Here is a 26,475-nt window from a genome sequence, read left to right as displayed (position 1 = left end):
GCAACCTGTGTTTTAGTTTGTTTCTTGGGTTTGAAATTCTCTCTGAGCATGTGGTCCAGCACACCTTTAGCGGGACTATGCAAATGAGATGGCTCCTCGGTCACAAATATTAGTGGTACTGGCCCTGCCCCACTAGGTGCTGGGGAAACAGATGCATGTGGTCTCACATTTAAGGAGGTTGTAATCCAGTACTCACTGATTCAGAGAGGACTCAAGGTACTTTTGGTATGCTGCTGTAGAGGATGAAACATAGGTGCAAATAAGCTTGCTCTGAGGTAGTGAAGGCTGAGCTTAACACAAAGCACTCTGGGGGCTCAGAAGGAAAAACAAATCCTAGCCAAACAGTGGAGAGCAGGGATCTCATCGAGGAGGGAGGGGACTCCATGTTTCACTGAAGGACAGGCAGGTTGCTGTGGACAGAGACAGGAGTAGGAAGTCCAGAAGGAGGAATGGTTTGTGCAGATGGTCATTAGTGTTGAGCGCTAATCAGCTGGTCCAGAGGCAGGACACTCAAGCATACTGAGCATCTGCCATGTGTCAGACACTGCTCTAAGTACTTCAGATCCATCCAGATATTTCATCCTCATAAGAATGTTGTGAGGTCCATGCTAGTCTCTTTTACAGAGGGAAAAGACTGAAGCTTGGAAGAGTTAAGAAACTTGCCCAAGCTCTCCAAAGCCTATGCTGTTTGTGTTTAAGTCAGGTCAGGGCCTGACTCCAGAGGGCCTTGAATGGCAGGTGGAGGTGTGTCCCAAGCTGTAGTGAGTCACTGGAGGCATTTGAGCAGGGATGTGCTGTTATCAGAGTAAGAGCTCAGACACCCATGTCCTGCCTTGATGCACTGAGGGTCCCAGAACAAGATGCTTCCCCTCTCTGGGCCCTCACTGCGGTTGTGAGTCGAAAATTTCTCTTCTGGTTCCAAGATTGTGGGAGGCTATATTTGTTTCCTAGGGTGGCCATAACAAATTGCCATAAACAGGGTGACTTAAAACAACAGGAATTTCTTCTCTCACAGTTCTGGAGGCCAGAAGAAAGAAGCATCCTTCCTTGCTTCTTCCTAGCTTTTTGCAGCTGGCAATCCTCAGCAGTCCTTAGTTTATAGTTATATCACTCTAATCTCTGCCTCTGTCCTCACATGACATTCTCCCCATGTCTTCCCTGTGTGTGTTTAAATGTGTATCTTCTCATAAGGACTCCTATCATTGCATTAGGGCCCACTCTAATCCAGTATGACCTCATCTTCACTTGATTACATCTATAAAGACCCTGCTTCCAAAAAAGGTCACATCCACAGGTATAAGGGGTTAGGGCTAGAATTCATCCTTTTTTTGAGAGACACCATTTCACTCAAAGCAGAAGCCATGACAGTAAACTGCAGGACTGAGAGGGGAACAAAAGACAAGTCAGCTGTCTACAAATGCTTGAGATCACCCTGTGGCCCAAAGCCCCCAGAAATGTGCTCACCAAGCCCCACACTTGCCATGAAGCCCCTCCTTTCATGGACTACTTGCTTGGAAGCTTGCCACCCAGACAGGACCCAGGGAGAAGTGCAAAGGCATGAGCAGCAAGTCAAGAGTAGTGACACCATGAGCTTGACAAGTGAGCTTTCTCAAAGGTGCTGCCAGAGTCCAGAGCCAGGCTGGTTTGTCCCCTCCAAAGGTGGAGGGGGGAGAAATCACTACCCCTGCACAGTTAGCTTTAAAACAGAAACCTTGGGTCTTAATATTTCCATTTGCAATAATATTTGCAATTAATGATGACTGAATTTGTTGAATGGTGGTTCACAGTGATTTCAATCCTCACATGACAAAGAGGGTAGGAAGTAGTCTTCTCCCTGAGTTACATGGTGAAGGCATTGCCCTGCTATTGCCAGCCTAACCACCCTTTCTGATACCATCCTTATTGCCCTGTCATTTCAGATACAGAAGTATAACAAAGGGTAGCATGAAGAGGAAGGGACCCTCACAGGGTAAGAAGTCTATTAAGCAACTTAGTAGTCATCCATTCCAACACCCACTTTGAAGTATAAACCTGCTTTAGAACATCCTGACATTTGGTTGTCTAGCCTTTGCTTGAACACTCCCAGCAGCAGGGAGCTCACTACTTTCCAAAGCTTCCGTGCCATTTTGAACTACTCTGATTGTAAGAAGGCTCCAAAAAAACTCAACCTAAAATTGGGACTCGGTAGTTTCTAGCCCTTTGTTTTAGTTCCACTTGCCTTGAGTCTACTCAGAGCAATTTTCTCTCCTTTCCCTGTGACAGTCCTTTGCATAAATAGAAATGGCCCCCATATGCCTGTGGAGTCACCTCTCCTGTGCCGCCTGGTCACACTCCCTTCATCTTTTCCACCTTCCCTCACCATTTAAATTGACATGATAACTTATTAATGTATTTATTAGAGTGATTTAAGGGGAGGGATCATATTTAGAGACAAAAAGTAAAATTCCCATGATCAGAAGGCCCTCCTGGTGGAGTTAAGATCTAACTGGTGGTATAGTTCATTACTCCACTGCTGACCTGAGCTATTTAACCTTGGATGAGACCCTCTGTCAGGCTGATCACCACAAAAAGTTAGTTAAGAGGGGGAGGAATTTTGTCCAGTACTGAATCCCCAGAGCCTAGTCATGACTGACTGAATGAATAAATGAATGAATGAGAGAAACCTGGCACTTTCTAGATGAAGATTTTCGAGTTGGTGATTATAAATTCTACTTTAGCCTCCTTAATTTTACTTTGCTTAACTTTATGGGTCCTTTCTCACTTGACTTTTGTAGGAAAAAACAATTGCAAAGTCATTTGTGAATAAAAGATCCTGATTATTCTACCTATACCTACAAGAGTTGGGAAACAAGTCATAGATTCAAATACAGTACACATAGGACCTTGTAGCTTGTATCACCAAAGTAAGAGGTCTTTTATGTTTTCCATTGCATACACAATGACTTGCACAAGCAGACAATCAGTGTGATTGAAGTGATTCAAATTAATCATTTATAATAAACACAAATAAAGGGCTGCTGAATTATTAAAACTCACTCATGTGAGAATCCATCTGTTTTCAATAGGGATAGATTGAGAATGGCAGATACTTGAAGGGAGTTTCCCCACTGATTTAGTGGGAAAACTCTACAGAGACTGTCAGACTTCTGCTTTCACAACTCTCAGCCTTATGCAAACTACGCTAATGTCTTTGTGGAAGAAGACAGTACAGAGAATGGGAGAGAAGGAGGAGCAGGGTGTAAGCTTGCCTTGGAACAATTTTTCTGTTACTGGCACATTTTTGGCCAACTAGTAAAAAGACAAAAGAGAAACCCACCCACTCACCCCTTTTCCTCTCCAGACAGTTGTGGAGCCCAGAGGCACAGCAGTGTGTAGAGAGAGCAGAGAGGTAACTCTAAGTTTCGTTCCTGAGTGTGGGCTTCAGGACTTGCAACTATATTTGTTTAGCCACAGTAAATCAAGTATTATGCAACATCACAAATGAGGAACAGTCTCTGTGCTGCTCTCTGAAAGCTGGATATGAATCAAAATCAACACACCCTCCACCAGGGTTCAACTGTTCAGAGAATCCTGGCTTCAACAAAAGGGCTCAGCTGTGTGGGGAATTGGGAGGATCTGATCAGTCTTCCTGACATAAGGCTGGTGGATGAGCACTTCCACTGTTGTGACAAAATGAGGAGAGGACTTTGGCTGGGTTGTGTTGTTCCGGGAAGTGTGTGGGTGCAATGGCTTCTACAGTTGCGGGGCAGGACCTGGGCAGATTCATCTGTGCAACCCCCCACTTGGGCAGCAGCCAGTACCTTGCTGCATCCTTCACTCCCCACCATTATCACTATCCCTCAATCTCACTTTTTCCTCCGAATCTGGATCCCATGCTTTGATCTCATCATCACCTCAATTCCCTTTTGTCTTGCCCATCTCAATAAACTAGCCTTATAATCCCTCAACATGGATCAATTATATGTATGGATTCTCACCTGTATTTATTCAGCTGTGAAAACTGGTATCCCACAAACTACTGGACAATGATCTTGCAGCACTATCAGATTTGCTATCTCTGCAGGACAGAGATTATTATTATCCCCATTAAGATGAGAAAACTTGAGGTTTAGTTCTTTTTTGATGGTAGATTTAAGGAATGCCTTAGGGGGAACATTAGAATCATTTACACCCTATTTGTCAGCTAAGAGAAGTTGCTATTTTAATCCTACAATGTTGGGGTCCTTTTTGACTCCCCACCAGTTTTGACTTAATTATCAAGGCTTGATTTGGTCAGGATATTTTGGAGTCCATGAGAAGAATGGCAGTAGAAACCCAAAGTGCTTAGTTTTTCTAAATCTCTAGAGGTGACACAATCTGGAACAGAAAACAAGGGTGAAGTTCCACGTTACTGCTTGAGCTCTAGGATAAGATGGCAGGTGTCTTTATATCATCTGTTGCTGCTGTCATGAGAATGTAAAATCCATTTAATCTAACTTTATAAATTAGTTTTATCTTTAAGCACTCAGCCAAAAGAATGCCAGGAACTGTCTGCTTATTCTCTTCCATGGGTCTTTTCCATATCTTACTTCTGGAGATTATGTTTAAGTTTTTAAGATATACTATTTCTAAGTTGGGAAATGGGAGAAACTGTGTTCTGATGCAATCCTTGGCAGGTCTATGAGCACTGCCTTCCCAAAGGTTCCTCAGCTACTACACTGCTTGTCAGCAATCCCTTGGGTATTTCCTAACGTTCACTCCAATTCAGTAAGAGTCAGCAGTGAGGTGTAGCACACAATAGGCTTGGCAGGGAATCCAGAGATGGGTGGTGTATGGTCTCAGCTCTGCATGCCCTAACTTTACTTTTAGCCAGTCCACTTCAGTGCCTTCATCTGCACCAGAGGGAGTGGACTTCTGGTACTCAAAGTGTGGCCCGTGGACCAGACCAGCAGCATGGGCATTACCTGCAAGCTTGTTAGAAGTAGTGTCCCTGGTCCCACTCCAGACCTTATTAGTCAGAATTCGCAAATGAGATTTCCAGGAGGATTCATATGCATATTAAAGTTTGAGAAGCACTGGGTTCTAAAATACGTACGAACAAACCTCATTCTCCCTGTTCTGCAGGAACTTGGGTTTGACTCCTGACATCACGCACATTCTATTCTATAACTTGGGCAACCTGATTTCTCTCTGAGAATAGTTAACACTAAGGTGGTTCTCCGCGTTACTGACATGTAGGTAAAACGCCCAGAACCCACATAACTCTAACCCAAATTTTTATATTCCCATTATAATTAGGCACAAAAGCCCAGGCGTAAGAGTGGAGCCAGATGTTAACACTTTAGTTGTAGGAAATTTTAAGTAACAATTCTAAGTGCAACTTATAAACCTTTTTAAAAAATTTTTTTTGAAATAAAGCATTTAAGTCAGATCTTGTTGGTTTTCCATGCAAACTTGTCAAGCTCTGCAAACATTATTCATCCTTCCATTCAGAAGTACCATCCAGACAGGGACTACTCTTACGGTTTCGCAAATCGAGAAAACTTAAGTACACAAAAAGCTATTTAATTGCTGGGCTTGACCGCGCCTTGGGACGCTGGCGGAGAACTAGCGCCACCTCGCGTGGCAGAAATATACTTTACCCGAGTATACTTTTTCCTTGGGACGAAAACAGCCGAGAGGCGGGGGCTACTACAGAGAATACAATCAGCCATCTTTTCCATCGCTCTCAGTTCCTCGCCGGACGCTAAGGACAGATGCACAAATCTGGAAGCTACCATTCTTTTATCAGTCTACCAAATATGAAAGAATCACAGAGATATCCATAGAAAACTAAGTTCTCAGGCCATTTTTACATTTATTTTCTATAATACTGGCAAATGCGAGATATATAAAGGCAGTTTGGTTCAGGTTATTCCATTTATCTTTAACTCGTGTCTTCATTTCTTGGGCTAGCTCAAACGTCACTTCCGGGGATCCAGTCTTGAAAACCGGAAAACGTGCGGTCTCAGTGCAGAACGTTCGTGCGACCGTGTGTGGCAATGGGTCGGAGGAAAGCTACGGGGAGTGGGTCCCTGGGTCGGGCCCTTATCCGCCATCAGACTCAGCGGAGCCGTAGTCACGGGCACACCGACTCCTGGGTAAGACTGACATCGCCGTCTTTCTGAGCTTTTCTGTGTAGTTATGCGAATCTGAATGCTTCAAAACCTGGGGTCAAAGCTCATGAAGAAATTTTCCGGAGAAATTGACGCCTAAATAGGGTTTGCAGGATGAGTAAGGCTAAGTTGCAGGATGAGTATGGCCACACAGATAGGTAGGTCCTCTTTTTAGCCAGGCATGGGCACAGAAGTGGAGGCTTGAGGGCATGTGATGATAAGGCTGAAGTGAGATCTTGAAGGGTCTTGAACGTCGAGATAATAACTTACCTTATAAGCCACGGGAGCGTTTGAGTAGGAAATTTATTCTTTTTATATTTGTTCGAAGAACTGACCGTTCAACAGCGGCTGGTTACTACTAGAAAAATAAAAATAAATCTCTGCTTCAACCTTATTCCCTAGTGGTTTCGTTCCAAGATGAGCGATTCATTTGCAAAATGTGTCGGGTCCGCCTGATACATCCCTGGCCCTAGGGATGATCATAGTTTTACTTGTTTTTGCTATTTTGGCCACTCATAACCCCACGTGCTTGAGACTCACTAAGATCTCAGTATCAGTCTGTGTTAAAGTCAAAGATGTCCCTGGTGTTGTGAGCCACTATCACACCACCTGATTTCCATCTATATAATAAGCAGAGCAGACAGTTGCATCTATATTCAAAAGAACACAGTTACTCTCTGGACATGAGGTTACTGATAACTTTATTTGATTTTTAAGCAACTTGCTATTAATGTAACCTTTAGGAGGTGGTGGGAAGATTGCAAAGGAATTCTAAAGAACTGGATTCTAATCCTTACTCTGATTTTTCTGTTTCCCTGGCCTTGGGCAAACCACCTCATCTTTTAACCTTCAGTTTTCTTATTTATTTGTACCTGTATTGAGTATGTAGCTAGGATGGTGTTCATCAAACTCTGGTTTGTGTCTGGATATCAGTTAAGTAGGTGACATCATCTCGTTTCAATAGAATTCAAAATACCATAGAGTATTACATAGCAAGGTAAGGTAACTTTGTTTCAGGATTCTTTTGCTTCCATTTTATTATACTGAATGGTACACGTTCTTTTCACTGTGTGTATCACAGCATTTGGGTCACTATGAAAAATGTATTTCTTATTCTGGACCTCCATCAAAAATTTTTGACTATGGCTGAACCTAGAGAGTCTGGGTTCAAATTCTTCCTCTGCCGATTATTAGCTGCAACTGAGGAAAGTTGTTTTATCTATTTAAGCTTGTTTCCTCATCAGTTAAATAGAAATACAATAAAATTTGCTTCAAAAAAGTTTCAAAAATTAAGTGAAATAATGAGTGGAATGTCACCAACTATTGTTAGTATTGACTCTAAAGGGACTGACACCACTCTCAAGGCCACAGAATAGTTCCTTGGGAGTGTAGAGTTTGGGTGTTCGACAGCAGCTGTATTATTACCCTGTGTTTTATTCATAGTTGCACACAAGTGAACTCAATGATGGCTATGACTGGGGTCGTCTTAATCTTCAGTCTGTGACTGAACAGAGCTCCCTTGATGACTTCCTGGCAACTGCAGAACTTGCAGGAACAGAGTTTGTAGCTGGTAAGTCATCTGTCACTGAGTGTATGTGATACCTGTAACATTTCTATCTTTGCTGATTAGATACAAAAAAGTGTACTTGGAAGTGTTTTTCCGACCTGACTATACTCATAAACAAGCTGTCTTTAACCCAAAGGCAGATAGATATCCCAGAAGCAGTGTGGGAAGGTCCAGTTGAATTCAAGTTGTGAGGTACAAAATGTGCCAGTTCTAAATTTAGCTCTAAAAAACATTTCAGGTTATATATCATCTTATCAAGCTCAAGAAACTCACTCAGAGGAAAAAGACCAGTTAACATTACAGTAGACCACACCAGAGTTTTCCAGAAAGTTTTCCAATACCACTGTTAGAAACAAAATCCTGGGCATGCTTCTGTTACTTAGGCAGTTTGAATTGTATGTTAAAGCATTCGACAACACATTAGAGTGAATTTTTCCATGTAATTTGTTTTAGTCACTGCTCTTCTTCGTTGTTGTTGTTTTAATGTGTCTTCTAGGACCTTAGAAAAGTACCTGGCACAGAGGTAGCATTATGAACTATTATTTCTATTATACTTAGTATTATAAATTTTACTTTGTTTAGCAAATTTATTCATATGTTCAAAAAGCTTTTATTGAGCCCCAGGCACTCTCAGGCATTTTATTGCCTATTGAGAGTACAGTGTTGAGTAAGATAGATTTTGTTTCTGCAAAATGTTGTTTTATGTGCTATGAGAGAAGTCTGTAGCAGACAGTGACACTGCAAAAGATGCAGTCAGTATTCATTTCTCTGTGAAGGAAAACTTAAGAGCCAGTCAGAGAAAGCTTTACCCTAGGGCTGAGTCTCAGAAGATGAGTAGATGTTAAGGACAGGTGAAATGACACAGGCCATCATAATGGGCAAGGAGAGGACTGAAGCTAAGATGTGAGCAGTGGCTTACTTTGTTTAGAAAATGGTTAGAGGTTTGGCCTCACTGGTTTTTTTTTTTTTTTTTTTTTTAGATACTTATTTTTTTATTGAAGGGTAGTTGACACACGGTATTACATTACATTAGTTTCAGGTGTACAACAGTGATTCAACATTTATATACATGACAATTCTAGGTACCAGCTATCACCATACCAAGCTGTTACAATATCTTGACTATATTCATTACATCCCGGTTACTTATTATTTTACCATTGGAAGTGTATACTTTTTTTTTTTTTGTGAGGGCATCTCTCATATTTATTGATCAAATGGTTGTTAACAACAATAAAATTCTGTATAGGGGAGTCAATGCTCAATGCACAATCATTAATCCACCCCAAGCCTAATTTTCGTCAGTCTCCAATCTTCGGAGGCATAACAAACAAGTTCTTACATGGAGAACAAATTCTTACATAGTGAATAAGTTACATGGTGAACAGTACAAGGGCAGTCATCACAGAAACTTTCGGTTTTGCTCATGCATTATGAACTCTAAACAGTCAGTTCAAATATGAATACTCATTTGATTTTTATACTTGATTTATATGTGGATACCACATTTCTCTCTTTATTATTATTATTATTTTTAATAAAATGCTGAAGTGGTAGGTAGATACAAGATAAAGGTAGAAAACATAGTTTAGTGTTGTAAAAGAGCAAATGTAGATTATCAAGTGTGTGCCTGTAGACTATGTGTTAATCCAAGCTAGACAAGGGCAATAAAACATCCACATATGCAGATTTCTCTCAGAACGGGGGGGTGAGGTTCTAAGCCTCACCTCTGTTGATCCCCAATTTCTCACCTGATGACCCCCCTGCGACTGTGCCTGTCTTAGGTTGTTCCTCCCTTGAGGAATCTTACCCGTCTCTGGCTAACCAGTCATCTTCCGGGGCCATACAGGGAAATGTAAAGTTGGTAAGTGAGAGAGAAGCCTTATTGTTTGAAATGGTTAGCTTTTTATTTCGTTGCATATTTATGCCCTGTAGCTTCTATGCCCAGCATTTGTCTTGAGGTATCTTTACCACTTGGAAGAATTATGATACTCGGTAAATTTGATATGAGGCATGAATTCTATTTAAGGGTTGTAATTAGGAAGGAAGAAGAAAAGCTATAGAAGTAGCAGGTGGAAGAAAACATGGGAAGATTGATTATTTCTTTGACATATCTTCTTGTAGAGTAACTTCAGCATGTATAGGTTTTAAGCTACTACTTAAATTGCGCACACACATTAACATAATAGGAGTATAGTTACATAACCAAAGCATACCTGTAATTACCAGCCATCTCCAGTGAAACCAAGAAAACCAGTTAGGCACCTTAGGCATTTGTGAAAACTTATCTATGATATGGTGGATATTGTCCAACTGAACTTGAACAGTCTGAGAGAAATCAGACAAATTAAAACAACCCATTCCTGGGGAATGTTCACATCCCTTATGTTCTTTTAACAGTAAATAGTCTGTAGTTGTAAGATTTTGGAGCACTACAATTTGCACTTCTCCTAATTCTTGATTGAGTTCCAACAGTATAAATCCAGTCAAATTTGTTGTTTTACTGTATGCACAGGCCAGCTTAGATATCTCCTTCATTCCCATGGCAAGTCCAGGAGCTGGTGGGATGAGTGCATCTACAGCTGTAGCAGTGTGTGGATCTTTGTTGGGGTTTTTTGATGATCATATTCTGGCATGAGTCTTCCAGAGAGTGCTGATGTTGGAAGTTCTTTTTCATATCGTCTCTTAGTTCATTTTCGGGGTAGCCCAGTTAGGCTTTGATCCTCTGTTAGTCCATTCTTGAGTTCTGTGATTCTGCTGCTGTTTTGTTCCTTCAGTTTTTCCTTTGTTCTTATATTCCACAGATAAGTGAAATCATTTGGTATTTCTCTTTCTCCGCTTGGCTTGTTTCACTGAGCATAATACCCTCCAGCTCCATCCATGTTGCTGCAAATGGTTGGATTTGCCCTTTTCTTATGGCTGAGTAGTATTCCATTGTGTATATGTACCACATCTTCTTTATCCATTCATCTATCGATGGACATTTAGGTTGCTTCCAATTCTTGGCTATTGTAAATAGTGCTGTGATAAACATGGGGGTGCACTGATCTTTCTCATACTTGATTGCTGCATTCTTGGGGTAAATTCCTAGGAGTGCAATTCCTGGGTCAAATGGTAGGTCTGTTTTGAGCATTTTGATGTACCTCCATACTGCTTTCCACAATGGTTGAACTAACTTACATTCCTACCAGCAGTGTAGAAGGGTTCCCCTTTCTCCACAGCCTCACCAACATTTGTTGTTCTCTGTCTTTTGGATGGCAGCCATCCTTACTGGTGTGAGGTGATACCTCATTGTAGTTTTAATTTGCATTTCTCTGATAATTAGCGATGTGGAGCATCTTTTCATGTGTCTGTTGGCCATCTGTATTTCTTTTTTGGAGAACTGTCTGTTCAGTTCCTCTGCCCATTTTTTAATTGGGTTATTTGTTTTTTGTTTGTTGAGGCGTGTGAGCTCTTTATATATTCTGGACGGCAAGCCTTTATCGGATGTGTCATTTTCAAATATATTCTCCCATACTGTAGGGTTCCTTTTTGTTCTATTGATGGTGTCTTTTGCTGTACAGAAGCTTTTCAGCTTAATATAGTCCCACTTATTCATTTTTGCTGTTGTTTTCCTTGCCTGGGGAGATATGTCCAAGAAGAGGTCACTCATGTTTATGTCTAAGAGGTTTTTGCCTATGTTTTCTTCCAAGAGTTTAATGGTTTCATGACTTACATTCAGTTCTTTGATCCATTTTGAGTTTACTTTTGTATATGGGGTTAGACAATGGTCCAGTTTCATTCTCCTACATGTAGCTGTCCAGTTTTGCCAGCACCATCTGTTGAAGAGACTGTCATTTCCCCATTGTATGTCCATGGCTCCTTTATCAAATATTAATTGACCATATATGTCTGGGTTAATGTCTGGATTCTCTAGTCTGTTCCATTGGTCTGTGGCTCTGCTCTTGTGCCAGTACCAAATTGTCTTGATTACTATGGCTTTATAGTAGAGCTTGAAGTTGGGGAGTGAGATCCCCCCTACTTTATTCTTCTTTCTCAGGATTGCTTTGGCTATTCGGGGTCTTTGGTGCTTCCATATGAATTTTTGAATTATTTGTTCCAGTTCATTGAAGAATGTTGCTGGTATTTTCATAGGGATTGCATCAAATCTGTCTATTGCTTTGGGCAGGATGTTGGCCTCACTGGTTTTTAAAGAATGCCTGGGCAGGATGTGATGAGCAAACACAGGGGAAATGAAGAAGGGCCAGATCCTGGAGAGAATAAGGGCTTTAGAGGACTCTTTAGAGCGGTTTAAGCATGCATAAAACATTTCAGATTTCATTTTTTGAAAATAGCTGATGGATTTTGAGAAAGAATGACTAGTTAGGAAACTTGCTTTAGTCCAGAAAGAGAAACAGGCCAGAACTGAAATAGTAGAAGAGTAGAGACAAGAACAGGAACAGGATTGTTAAGCAGGTAGAATAAATCATACTTTGTAGATGGGGTGGAGTAACTGAAGAAGAGTGAGGAGTGGTAGAGCTGTGATTGGAGGCAAGAAAAAAGGGGAGTGGAACAAGTAAGTAGTAAGAGGTAAGAAAATAGAGTTAATGAGCATGTCATATTCCTTTGTGATATCTGGCTATAGCAGGGAAAGAGGGGTGTATGTGTAAGATCAGAGTTAATATTAGCATGTGCATATGAGAGCCAGTAGAGAGGGAGAAGTTGAAAATACATGGTCAGTATCTGTTAAAAATTTAAAGCGCATATCCTATGACCCAGCATTTCCACTTTTCAGTATCTGTGCTAGGGTGGTGATTCTCAAATTTTAGTGAGCATCAGAATTACCTAGAAAACCTCTTACACAGATTCCTGGACCCCTCCTCTTAAGATTCAGTAGGTATAGTTTGAGCCTGAGCATTTGCATTTCTAACAGGCTCTCAGATGATGCTGTATTTTAACAGTGAACCCTTGGAAATAATCTGAATGTTCAGTAGGTGGGGAAATGGCTAAATTGTGGTATAGACATGCTATGGAATACTATGCAGCAGTTAAAAAGAATGAGGTAAATTTCAGGATACTAATATGAAGGATCTCCAAGACCTATTATCAAATAAAGAGACCAAGTTGCAGAATAATGCATATAATATAAACCATTTGCATTTAAATATATCTGAACAATCCATATATATGTGTGTATATTAGAAAAAAAAACTTGGAAGGCTACATTTTTCATCTGTAACCTTAAGGTAGGGAACTGAGATTGCAGTGGTGGGGAAAAAGGTTGGGGGTTGGTCAGAGAGAATGTTTGCTTTACTTACTGTGTTGCTGAAATTTTTACGAGGAAAGTTTATTGTGTAAATAAAAGTTAATTTTTAAAAACATGAAAGAAAATAGAGATTAATGAGGAAATGGAATGACATTTGAATCAATCTGGAAGGAGATGGGACTAGAATGGGATCAAAAGTGGAGTTGGAGAGTTAGCTTTATATATAAGGAACACAGCTTTCTCTGAGGCTGAAAGGAAGCTGAAGGTGGATGCACACATTGACATGGTAGATGAAAGGTTGAGAGCGTGCATGTCTAATTTCAGTTTTTCTTTCACTAAGATAAAAGGTCACCTTCTGAAAGGAAATGGTCAGAGGAACAGTAGGGGATTTAAGAAGGGTAGTTACAGTTTAGAGGATGGGAATAATAAATCCAGAGATAGGATTTTCTTCCTTTTGTGAGAAGTCCTAAGGTCTTAGCTGACATATTGAGCCTATAAATTTATAGTGGTAGCATGATACTGTGATATAATATGAAATACTTGTTCTTCTTCCTGAGTTCCTGACATAGAAATTTCCAAGACCTTTGGAATCTCTGGAGTGATAAGAGTGTCTTTTTAGATGCTAATGAGGTCATTGGTGGTTGGGGGTGTCCCACAGATAGTTTTAGGATGGGAATGTTCCCCAGACAGTCCTAGGCCTAGAAAGTTGCAACTTTTCAGCACTGTCTCTGGGGAGAGGAGAGGGATTAAGTTAATCACTAATGGCCAGTGACTTAATCAAGCATGCCTGCATAATGAAACCCCCACAAACCTTTAAATAATCTGTTAAAATCCCTAATTAAAATCTCTTCTCTTCCTTTTCTCATAATAATGTAGAGGTGATAGAATTTTGTCTCATTCTTTGTGGTCTGCTAACATTTACAACAACATGGATGGAGCTATAGGGTATTATGTTCAGTGAAATAAGCCAGGTGGAGAAAGACAAGTACAAAATAGTTTCTCTCATTGGTGGAGTATAACAACAAAGCAAAACTGAAGGAATGAAACAGCAACAGACTCACAGACTCCAAGAAGGGACTAGCAGTTACCAAAGGGGAGGGGTTGGAGAGGGTGGGTGGGGAGGGAGGGAGAAGGGGATTAAGGGGCATAATGATTAGCACACATAATGTAGGGGGGGCACGGGGGAGGCAGTATAGCACAGAGAAAACAAGTAGTGACTCTATAGCATCTTACTACGTTGATGGATAGTGACTGCAATGGGATGTGGGGGAGACCTGATAATATGGGTGAAAGTTGTAACTGCAATGTTGCTCGTGTGAAACTTTCAAAAGATTGTATATCAATGATATCTTAATAAAAAAAAATATTGTGTATATGTACCATAGCTTCTTTATCCATTCATCTATTGATGGACACTTAGGTTGCTTCCATATCTTGGCTATTGTAAATAGTGCTGCGATAAACATGGGACAGAGATTCTTAACCTGAACCTCACGTTACAGCTATGTGTGAACCCTGGAATTGCATGCAAAATTGCACGTGTATGTGTGCACATTTGTGCATTTTTGGGTGGGTTGATGGTCCATGTTTTTTAAGTAGAAATAATTTGTAGGACATCCAGTTGGTGGGTGGATAGTTAGAGAACTGTTTGTTGGTGTGGGAGGAGCCATACATTGGATTCAGAAGTGTTGGTAGTGAAAGCAGTTCAGATAGGTGGCTGGCTTTTCAGATGCTTATCTCATATAGAAATTATAGCAGTGTAGTAAGTAGTTCATCAGTCCCAACTAGAGTGAATCTCTGTTGTATCTTTTCTTTCCCACCCACTCCCATTGGCTCACAGTTATTCTCCATATGAAGAATGAGGAGACTGATTGCATGGAATCTTTACAATTGTTTCCTACTTTGTTTCTATGAAATGCATTCAGCCTACAGACTCATATAAAATCAGTACTTGAAAAAATGGTTGACGTTTGGAAAATTTTATAAAGATTTTTCTTTCTTTCATTCCTTTTTTTTTTTTTTTTGGTAGAAAACTTCATTTGAAAATTATAATTTAGCCAAGGCTAGCAGCATCTAACTCAAGAAAAACTTAAATTCTGTTTTAGGTGTTCATATTTTTAGTTTTCCAAGTAATGACCAATGTTCAATATCTGTAGTGCCACTTAAGTAACAGTACTTTTCTTTTCTATAAACAGAAAAACTTAATATCAGGTTTGTTCTTCCTGAGACTAGAACTGGCCTACTGTCTTTTGAGGAGAGCCAGAGAGTTAAGAAACTCCATGAAGAAAATAAACAGTTCTTGAGTATACCAAGGAGGTGAGTTGAAAAAGAATTTACGACATTTCAAGGCCTAACAAAGCCACTGAGCATAAAAATTTTAATTTGGTGTTCCCTTTTATCATGCTTCTTTTTCTCAGCTGCCATTATTAAATCCAAATCCCCTATTTTGTTTTGGTAATTCATGGAGAACTTTTTTTTTCCCTTCATGATTGTTTCAGACCAAAGTGGAACCAAAAAACTAGCCCAGAAGAACTCAAACAGTCAGAGAAAGACAACTTTCTAGAATGGAGACGACAGCTTGTCCGGTGAGTGTTTGAAGATTTGCCTTGGAATTCTGAGTCATACATTTTAGTGTACTTGTGTTGCTGTTTGCATTTGAAGACTTGACTCTTTTAAAAAGGAAATGGTAGATTTCCTATACGTGCATATTCTGTGCGCAGACAGCGTTACTTGGTTCACATACATCTTTGCACAAAGAAGGCGGGTTGGTTATTCTGCTCCATTCCTGGCCTTCGTTCCTTTCCATGCCTTCTCTAGCTGTTATTCACCTTGGAGTTGATCACTGCTCTCTTTAACTTAATTCCAAAAAAAGATGTGTGGGCAAAATGTCATTTTGTGTGGTAGATAAACTTCTGCAGTTTACATAGATTAAGTATAAAATTTGAATTTGATTTTCATATTGACTGAGCAGAAAGTTTAAACATAATTTGATGGTTAATATTTGTGTGCTTATTTTTTAACACAATGAATTTGAGTTTATGCCCCTTTAAACCTTATTATAATCTGGTAAAGGTATAACCTTTTCTTTCTAAAGTCAGGCTAGAAGAGGAACAAAAATTGATATTGACTCCATTTGAAAGAAATTTGGACTTTTGGCGCCAGCTCTGGAGAGTGATTGAGAGAAGGTAATTACCATTCATTTTCTTTTTGTATAATGAAGACATTATAATGGTGGTGTTAGATTTGAATATTAATATATGCTTGTAGGCCAAGGGATAGGGCGAGAGAGGGAGGTACTCGGTGATGAAGCTATGGAAAGGGCTATTGAGAATTATTATAAAAACTGAAAGTGTGATGCTATTATTTCCTTTTAAAATAAAGATTTTTTTATTAGATGAACACATTGACAAGCATGTAAGAATGATGAACATTTTCTGTAAGATAAGTCCTGAAGAACCTATAGTTATTTCAGCAAATGTATATTGAATTCCTACTGGTAATGTGGAAAATATGGGTATGGAAAGGGGTGGGTGTCTGTCTGCAAAGAGCAAATATATTACAGGAGGAGGCCAAGCGAAGTGTCAGGCAGCCGGGGCATGCAGACTAATGAAATGCAATCCTGGCACTCATGTCTCAATATCTAGTAAATATAAAGCAACATGGGTCCTACTGTGTTGCAGGTAGCAAGTCAGTGGGCCAAGATATAGCAGAGCAAGGAGCAGTTGGTAAGGGTTGGGGGAAATCAAGGGGTATTGTTTTAATTGGGCTTTAATTCTCTAAGAAGAAAATCATTTTGATAAATTAAGAATGGGAGACTTCAGTCTTTTCCTTGTCCTGATTGTTAAAGGTTAATTAATCTACGATCTTCAGCCTCACCTCTTTGTTGTAGTTAAAAGGATTTTGTTTTCCTCAAAAAATTTCTGAATTACTTTCAAAGATTTCATAAATGAACCTTATATTTGAAATGATGCTTTTTAACAAGGAACTTTCAGGCTGGTGTTTGGTTTGGTTTTGAGTTTGGGTTTTTTTGGTTTAGTTTTGAAATCCATAAAATATAACCAATAAAAACATTAGGAAACAGGATGCTTCAACTGGGATTCTCAGAGAATATTAGCACATTTAGCATTATGACTTTGGATTAAACTTGTAAAAGTCACTTACACTTCTTTTTTGGATGATAAAAGTTTTCTAGGATTAGGTGATAATGGTTGCACACCTTTGTAAATATACTAAGAACTATTGATTGTATACTTTTAAAAGGTGAATTTTATATGTTCCGTGAATTATATCTCAATTCTTTAAAAAGTTACACACACATGCGTCTCCCATCCTGCTCCCTCAGTGGCAGAGAGAGGCTATTGGGCTAGGATGTGAAAAGGTCAAAGTAGCAAGGTAAATCTCTCAGCCTGAAAAAAGTAGAAGTTTGCTGCTGATTCCCAGGCTCTGTGCAGGCCCCTTTGACTCAGTTAGGCTTGAATTGGGCTTGGGAAGATGCAGTATGATTCTCCTGAGCAGAGTTGATCTCTCCCTCAGTGCCCCATTAGCAGTGGAGGGTGTTTTGCTGAAAATGCCTATTTTCTTATTTCCGAAGAAAAGTGGTAACAAGCTCTAAAATATTGAAACCTCCGCCTTGGGGGTCTGTTTCCATCTGTACACTTAACTATAGTTTTGGGTGTGTGTGTTTAATTTTAGATTATCTCCTACCTCCTATATTGTCTAACTTTCCTGTCTATTTCTTTTTTTCTATTTATTCTGGTTTCTGACTTTTATGTTAGAACCCTTCCTCAGATGTCAAGTGATGTTTATTTTGTTCTTATTTAGAAACAAAATTACAAAGCTGATTGACAGGACTCCTGGTTTGGGTGGAGTTTGCTGTCTGGGGAACTTTGCTTTATGGTGACTGAGCAGAGATCAACTTTATTTTGTTGAAATCCCCCCAGATGTTAGCATCCTTAGGTATTTTTCCTCGGACCAGTCAATTTCTTAAAGAGAGTGATCTGCCAAGAGTGGGGCTGAAGGTAGTGGTGTGATGCGGAAGGGCTTGGCCTGTTCTCTGTTTGATATGTAAACTTGTGTTTAATCCCTTTTTTTAGTCTGGTGCCTCTTTCCCACCTTCTGTGCTTGAGGTTCCAGTGCTGGAGCCTCTCAGGTTCAGCGTCTCTGTAATAAACCTGAGCCTTTAGCCATTGGTGTAGGGGATGGAGGAGATGTAGTTGCCTGACTGAATGGAACGGGATGAGACCTAAGAGTAGGGACTCAGACTGGTGTCAGTCCCATACATCCCCCTTGTCCTGAGAGCTTAGAGCTGATCCTTCTAACTGAGCTTTCTGAGCTCTGGGACATAACAGGCTGGCTTTTTAATTGGTGTGACAGTTCTTAGTTGCTGCTTTTCTGTCTTTCTCTTTGTCCTAATGAGTCTCAGACTTTAATTTCATTTTTGTAAGTTTTGAAAGGAAACAGAGGTAACCATGAGTGTTGATTCATCATGTTTTAACATGAAGACCTTTTCCATGCTTTTTATAAGGTCCTAAATAAGCAATGATATATCTCCAAGATAACCTGTACTTGTTGAAACTTAGCTTCAGTTGGATTGTAGTATTACATGCTATATTATATTTTATTATGTGACCTTTCTCTTTTTAAAAGAGAGAACATGTTTCTCACTCAAGGAATATAATTTCTGGCACATGGCAGTGGTTCTGATTTATATAGAAATATTATTAACGAAGTGACTGCTGCTACATCTTTTAACAGGAAATATTTATTGATGTGCTCTGTACAGCAGATGTCGCCTGTTTGGTAACAGGCTAGCCAAGCCATCTGCCTCTTTGATTTCAAGAGTACTTATCAGAAAAGATTTGATGTGTAATATGTCATGTTGTTGAAATTCAGTAAACTGCTGAGACACTGAGGGCAGAGCCCTCATTCCAGTAAGATAAGGCACTTCCATTGCATTGCATAAACCCTCTCGTATGTAGTTGGCACTTTGCATTCTAATTCAGCACACAAAGCAAGCTCTTAAAATTTTAAAATCAGCCTTCTTTTTTTACTGATTACTAGTGTTTCTAAACTGATTATTCTTTCTACATGTTTGGTAGGTAGACATAATATTTGTAGACCTTATAATTTTAGTTTATTGGGTGTGTTGTACATTTTTTGCCATCATTCTTGAATTTACTGTTAAATCCTCACAACTTGAAGGTGGTAGATACTACCTTAAAGAAGAAATACTAGGACCAACTTAGAGAACCTAAAAACAATCCATAAATTAGTCTGTGAGTTTCTTTCAATCACACAATTTTGCTGGAAATTTATTCTGAAAGAAAATGCACTTTGTCATTGGTAAGCTTGATTTAATATATCCTTGGTGTTCAGTTTAGTTGCCTAAGAGTCATCTCAGAAAACGCTAACCAGTCTGGATTGGGGGAGACTGCTGTAAGGTGGTAGCACATCTGCCACTCATTTCCTTGCAGTGGCGGTCACAGCTGGCCCATAAAGCATCTTTCCTAGTCATAGACACTGAAGGAAGGAGGACCCTCCCAAAGAAGTGAAATAGTTACACTCGCAATGCTAAGCTGCTGTAGGCCCTACTAAATTTGTGAGAGATTTAAGGGGCCCACTGTCAGCTGCAGAAAGTTTTCTTACTCTTACCTCTTCTTATATGTGGAAGAAGGTGGTTTTACCATTCCTGTTCCAGTATGATAAATATGTTGGTATTTGGCTGGTTCGTATTTTTGCCATGTAAACACACTGTTAGAACTCGTGGGTAATTATTATTAAATGTTTGCTTTCTCTTGCAGCTGGCAAGAGATACAGGCTTTGATAGTGGCAGCTGTCAACAAGTGATTTACTATTTTTTTTTGAGGCCTTAACACAAGCGTAGATTAGGTACAGAATATACAGTAGACCTCACCTTGTATTTATATGTTTGGAATACTCTTTTATGTCACCAGGAGAGTTTACTAGAAGATACAGTTGAAGTTTTAGCAATGAAACATCATCAGGGTTCTCTAGGCCATGTAGCAGCAGGAGAATGTTATAATTATAAGCATGGACTCCGGTCCAGACTGCCTGAGTTCCCGTTCTGGCTCTATCACTTAGTAGCTGGTGACCTTGGACAACTTACTTAACTGTTCTAAGCTTCAGTTCCCTCATTATAAACTGGGGATAATTGTACCTTAAAGTTAAATATGTCAAGTGCTTAATATATGGGAAGTGTCTTCTACTGTTAACATATGGTCAGTGGTTCCTCTCACTTTACACTGATCAGTGTACCTTACGTTTGTGTTTCAGTGATATTGTGGTCCAGATAGTAGATGCTCGAAACCCACTTCTCTTTAGATGTGAGGATCTGGTAAGTAAAGTGTGACCAGATTGAAACCTCAAGTCCTTGGAGCAGCAGTGGGAGGATAGCAGCACTGATAGCAGTAACTTCGGGCAGGCGTTCTGTGTTTAATTAGGCCTCCCTCTCCTCCCCAGGCCAGGAGCTTGCATAATGCTGCTGTCTAGACAGATGCTTTCTCTTCTAAAATAGTTGTTTCCGTCTGCAGAGGCACAAACACTTAAATGAACTTTCTCACTTTTAGTTTAGAAGCCACTTTGTTAATAGACATTTGTCAGTTTTCTAATTTTTTAAGAAATGTCAAGCAAAATGGCATTTTACTTATTTTAGCATAGTCCTGGTCCCTTTACTTCTTATCCATGCCATTAAGTGCTCTCTTCTCATACCTTAGTTATTACCTTCTGTGGTATGTTATAAGTGAACTAAGTTCATAAAACACCACAGGCAGTAATAATTAAGGTGTGAGGATTAATGAAATAATGTAATAGAGGCTTTGAATTAATAAAACACTGTACACAAATGAAGTACTCCTATTTCTGTTTGAGGACTATAGTAGTAACACTACAGAATATTTCTAAATCCACTGGGGAATAACAAAGACTTTAATGATGAACTTTTAGGAAGTCACCTTTATACCTCTGGTCTATGTTCTAATGAATATTTCTGTTTGGGAATTAATTTCAGTTACTGAGTCTTGTTCTTTTAGACTTCAAAAATGTTTTTTACATTAAAAGATGAGATTGTTATCGGCTATCATTCGGCTGAAGTATAGTCCCTCTCTGGCTGACAAATCGACTAGTTATGCCGTTCTTTAACTTTGTTTAAAAGAAACAATTCAGCATTATTAAAGAGAGGAACATCATTATTTAAAGAAAAAGAATGTCTTACTTGAACAGGGCAGGAAAGCATTTCTTGTTACCCTTTCCAGTTTCTTCTGTTAAAAGAGTATTTCTAAGTATATGTGGCCTAGCTCTTCAAAGCTTGCTCAAAGTGTCAGTAGAATGTACCATGATTAAATATCTTTAAATTAGGCAAGATTTAAAATGGGGGACAGTAAAAACTTTCAATCATAGCTGGGGGTCTTCAATATAATTAGCTTAATTTTTGCTTGCTTGAAAAGGCCTTTCTAAATATCTCTGTCTTCCCTAGGAATGTTATGTGAAGGAAATAGATGACAATAAGGAGAACGTTATTCTGATAAATAAGGCAGACTTGTTGACTGCTGAGCAGCGGAGTGCCTGGGCCACATACTTCGACAAAGAAAATGTGAAAGTTATTTTCTGGTCAGCTTTGTCTGAAGCCATTCAGCTGATTGGTGGCTCTAAGGTAATCTTGGGGACTTTTTCAGATTGGGTTTCAGGGAGGCTTTCAGTTCCTGATTAGTGTGCTTTGTTTGTTTTTCTTATCAGAGGTTTGTGGGAATTCAGGGTGTTTGTTTCCAAAGTACTGTGATAATAGGATAGCGTACAGACAGATGAGTCATAAGGTTACTTTCTCTGGTTTAGTAGTTTCTCATCCCCAGAGCTCTGTGTTGCACACTGATAATAACTAACTTTTAACTTAAATTTAGGCAGAAAGTTGTAGAGGAAGTTTCATAATAACCTTATAATTGCTTTTAAGAGAAACCTGGTACAACTGAAGGGATGTACACAGAAACTTCTCAGGACTTGATTAGACTCTCAGTAACTGACTATAAAAAGAAATTAGTAATAAATCTTTGAGCCAATTAGAGACTTAGTAATATCTTTTTCTGCCCTCCATTCCATTTGTAGCTCCGGAGGAAGGGGGTTGCTCACCTGGGGCAAGTTCTGGATAAATTCAGTGAGACCAAAAAAGGCAAGGGCAAGAAATTGGGGGTAAAGGAGTTACCCCATTTATTCTCACAGCAGTCACAGGCAGCTTGGTACACATGGCTGGCTCAAATGCATTCCCCAGGCCAGCTACAGGGTCTGCTCCCCAGCATGAGCTTAATCCTCCAGGCAGTAGGTCTCAGCCTCTCCTCACTCCCTGCTCTCCCCATGGTGCACCACGGTCCCCGGTCCCACACTTGCGCCTAATTCTCCAGGAGCACTGGGACTCCATGACTCTCACTGCTCTCCCTGCAGCCCAGCTCCTTGGTCCTACGCTCTGGGAGCCTTGCTCCCATGCTCTGGGAGCAGCTCTCTGGGCAGGTCCCTGGTGACTGGAGAATGCCTGACCAATTACGTAGCAGGAACACAGGCAGAGGAGAGAATGCATGTTTCCTCTCTACCTCTCCCCTGGGCAGGTACTCCCGTGACTGACTAGCAGCTCTCTCGGTGGTAAACATACCATAAATGTGCAAGCATGCTCTTGTTATATACATGGTGGGCGCTATTAAGTCCAGGCAGGAATCCTGGTCAGAAAGTTCCATTTTCCCCACACTTTGATCTCTATTTATCAGTCATCTATTGACTATTTGGTGTGTTGAGCTAGGTGCTATGAATACAGTACCCTCCCCTTGAGCTCAAGAGTTAGTAAGCTCTGACTCTGTGAAGGAATTCCTCTACCTCTGTGGCAAACAGTCATGTAATCTCTCTGTGACTACTTTGACAGAGACCAGGTAGCACATTCTTTTTATCTCTAGATTTAGAAAGTTCTTCAGTTCAGTGAAGCTAAGTCGGCCTCCATAACCTTTGATCTAAGGACTCTTCCTTTGTCCCCTTAGTTCTCTTCTGCAGACCATACATTTTCTGCTCTCCTGCTCATCACAGATGCCATCTCTGAGCAAAATATTTTTTGCTCAAAATGTTTTTTGATCTCTGAGTAAGTTTTTTCCTATGTTTTTACCTCAACCTAGGATAGTGATTTGGGGCCAAGGTAGAGTTCATTGTGGATGTGCAATCTGCTTTTCTCTCCTAGCTTTGAATCTGCAAATTTTGTGTGTTTGCTCTTCTATATGTTCTTTCCAGTCATTGATAACATTGTTGAACACCTTAGCACCAAGGATAGAGCTCCACAACCTTTTGCATACTTACCTAAGCATACCTTACCAAGCATTTTAATCTGATGAATACAGGTGTATTTTCAAAGATATAACAGTAATCATTATTCTGTTATTAATATTGTTAATAAAAACTAACACATAAGAAGCTTATGCTCTGCCAGGCACCTCTCACTATTCTAAACCCTTTGTATTTTTCATTCATTTAATCTTCTCAACAATAAGTATGTTTATTATCCTTATGTAGCCTGGCATAATAGTTTGTTCTCTTAACCATTATTCCTGTTATTTCAAATCTTTCTTGGAAGCCTATGTCTGGCTGAAGTTTTTGAATAAATAATAACACTGTCACTCAGTCTTAATGCACCAACCCAGTAACCCTATCAAAATGGAAAAAGGATTAGTTTCAATATCTGTACTTTTCCCGAAACTGTTAACCAAGAAATACATTCCAAAGAGGAATACAATTTGTTTGCATCATCTGTTCTCAGGCAAGCCTTGTTGTGCCTCTTGTTGATGACTGGCTTCCTTTTAGGAATCACCAGCTAACTTGTGGGATTGTTCCTATATCAGAGTGGGTTAACAGTGTGTGGTTTATGGAAGATAGACTTCCTTCCTTTTTAAAAGTTAGGCACTGTTTATTCCTCCCAAGTCTTCTGAAGTCTCTACTGTTATAATTTCCCAAGACAAAATACCAGCTACCTTAGTGAGTCATATCTGTAATCACATCTTTCACTTGAGTATCAAACACAAGCTTACAAACATACGATAAACACTGTTTTCTTGCCTATATAAAGTTTGCTTCATCCTCTGTAGTTACTTGACCCCTAATTTTTAAAAATATCACATTTTTCAAGTTGAGTACCTTAGTTTTCTCTTGATCATCTGTTAATTGCACTGTGTTCCCCAAGGGATTGCCTTTTCCCTTTGTTTTTTTTTTATATAACCAATACAAAGTCCTTTTGTTTCTTTATCAATTTTTCTGAACCTAAACTGCTTCTAGCCTTCGTTTTCCTAATACATAGCATGTTCAGTTCACATTGTTTTCTGTATTCTTCATACCTTGAAATGATTCAGAAGAGTTCACAATGAAGACACACTGTCGTCTTTACATTCAGTGCTTATTTATCATTGAAATTGCTTCCAATTCTGTGGTTTTGTTGTAAGCCATTTCTTTTTGAGTTGCCAGACATGATCATGATTCATACCCATTTCCCCTGACATTGTTTATATCCCTACTTTCCTAAAGTATAGGGTACCTACCTGTTTAACTGAATTCATTGTGTCCTGTTCTGTGACAGCTACTCATTCTAACACAAGATTGTTTGGAAATGATACAAGGTTTGCATCATTTTTAAATCCAATTCATCCTTGTTGATAGGAATTAGTTATACTCTGAATTGCCTTATTTCTGCTTTGCTACCAGTAGGAATCCAAAAGAATTACCATACCCATGAATAGTAAATGATTTTTATCTTCCTCTTTCCTAAAGAAAATCTTTAATTGGTGAGTAATCTCCACATACCAGGTTACATTTTATTGCTCCTGCATTTCATACACTGGGAGCCCAGCTCCCATGGTGTTTTGATTCATTAAAGGCAATTATAAAAGAAAAGCAGTTTCTTTAAACATGCTAACTACTGTCTTTAAAAATGAAATATAAGAGGAAGCTCAAATTACAAATTATACTCTTCTTGGCAGTATAGCACAGAGAAGACAAGTATTAACTCTATAGCATCTTACTATGCTGATGGACAGTGACTGCAACGGTGTTGGTGGGGAGCTTGATAATGTGGGTGAATGTAGTAACCACAATGTTATTCATGTGAAACCTTCATAAGATTGTATATCAATGATTATTTTTTAAAAAATTATACCCTTCTTGTTTTGTACAGAGAAGAAAATGTTAAATGTTTTATTTTTAATGAGAAATATTTTGTTTTATTCTACAACCCATTGCAAAATAATGTACTGCCAAGGAATTCAGCTTGACATGGGCTTCTCTAAGCTCTTGCTTACTCTAAAGATACCTAATATAAAAGTGATACATGTTTTTTGTACAAAGTTCAGATAATACGGCAATGTTTAAAGTGAAGGTCCACCACCCTCCCCTCCCCAGAGGGCACCACTGTTGATGGTTTGGTTGGGTCCTTACACTGAAAAGCTTATCTTGTCCTCCCTGAGTTCACCTGTTCTGGTCTTCTTTATAACTTTTCTTGTCCTCTGTTCATCTTAGATAACCAGCTCTGAGTATTGTCGCTAGAGTGAAAAGCTCAATCGTTACACACTTAGGAACTTTTGTGTTTTTTATTTCATCAGGAAAAAGTAAATGGAGATGCTGGAGAAGCCAACAAAACTGAGTTTGAAAACTCTAGTTGCACCAAGGCTGAAATCCTACACAATGAGACTGCACCTCTCCTAGGCAGGGATTCTCTCTTCCTTAGTGAAGCTGCCACTAGTGATGAGAACGACAGTGAGTATGAGGACTGTCAGGAGGAGGAGGAGGAAGATTGGCAGACATGTTCAGAAGAGGATAGCAACCCTGATGAAGGGGCCTGTGGCTGGGACCGGAAGGAAACCTGGACTGTGGGTTCTGGGACCCAGGGTAGGAACACCCTGCAGAAGAGGCAGACACACAATTTTAGCCACCTGGTGTCAAAGCAAGAATTATTGGAGATCTTTAAGCAGCTACACACTGGGAAGAAGGTGAAAGATGGGCAACTTACTGTTGGATTGGTAAGATGAAATATGTCCTAAGATTATTACCATGAGTATCTTTATTTCCCATCCATTGGTAGCTACACTGGAACCCCAGGGACTAGTCAGGTGTCTGGCATCATAAAGGACATCATTGCCCTCTGTTGCCCACTGGCATCATGACAGTAGGCAGAGTGATGGGTAAAGACCAGCTCAATAGAGTGAACTTCCTCAAGGCTTATATTGGGTACATCCCTGTTCATATTATCTTACCAGTTTCCTTCCAGTTCAGTCTACCTGTCATGTGACTTACCAAGAGATACTAGAAGAAGAGAGCTTTAAAGGTTGTCTTCAGACTTCCAGGCCAATGTTTTTACCTTCTTCTCTAAGTGTTTGGCATCCTGTGATCTTGCCAGTTTATACTGCAAATGTTCCAGAAGCATACTAGGGAGAATCCCAACATCTTGGGGCCAGGCAAAATACAACACATACATAACCACTACAAAAGGGAAAGGAGATCACATCTTT

The 26,475-nt window shown here is 39.7% G+C and overlaps 1 protein-coding gene across 1 annotated transcript in view; it reads left to right on the top strand.

Moving 5' to 3' along the window:
• The first annotated feature begins 5,965 nt into the window (after window positions 1–5,965).
• Window positions 5,966–26,475, top strand: part of LSG1 (large 60S subunit nuclear export GTPase 1) — a 31,670-nt gene continuing 11,160 nt past the window's right edge. The window contains exons 1-8 of the mRNA XM_036875366.2: window positions 5,966–6,119; window positions 7,578–7,704; window positions 15,142–15,262; window positions 15,445–15,531; window positions 16,045–16,131; window positions 20,240–20,300; window positions 21,438–21,614; window positions 25,570–25,986. Coding sequence (XP_036731261.2) covers window positions 6,021–6,119; window positions 7,578–7,704; window positions 15,142–15,262; window positions 15,445–15,531; window positions 16,045–16,131; window positions 20,240–20,300; window positions 21,438–21,614; window positions 25,570–25,986 — 1,176 coding nt within the window. The 5' untranslated portion in view covers window positions 5,966–6,020. The remainder of the gene's footprint in view (window positions 6,120–7,577; window positions 7,705–15,141; window positions 15,263–15,444; window positions 15,532–16,044; window positions 16,132–20,239; window positions 20,301–21,437; window positions 21,615–25,569; window positions 25,987–26,475) is intronic.

Source organism: Manis pentadactyla, chromosome 1, assembly GCF_030020395.1.
Source record: "Manis pentadactyla isolate mManPen7 chromosome 1, mManPen7.hap1, whole genome shotgun sequence".
Classification (NCBI taxonomy): Eukaryota; Metazoa; Chordata; class Mammalia; order Pholidota; family Manidae; genus Manis; species Manis pentadactyla.
Note: the sequence above shows the minus strand (reverse complement) of the source record. Positions and strands in the feature narration are given on the sequence as shown.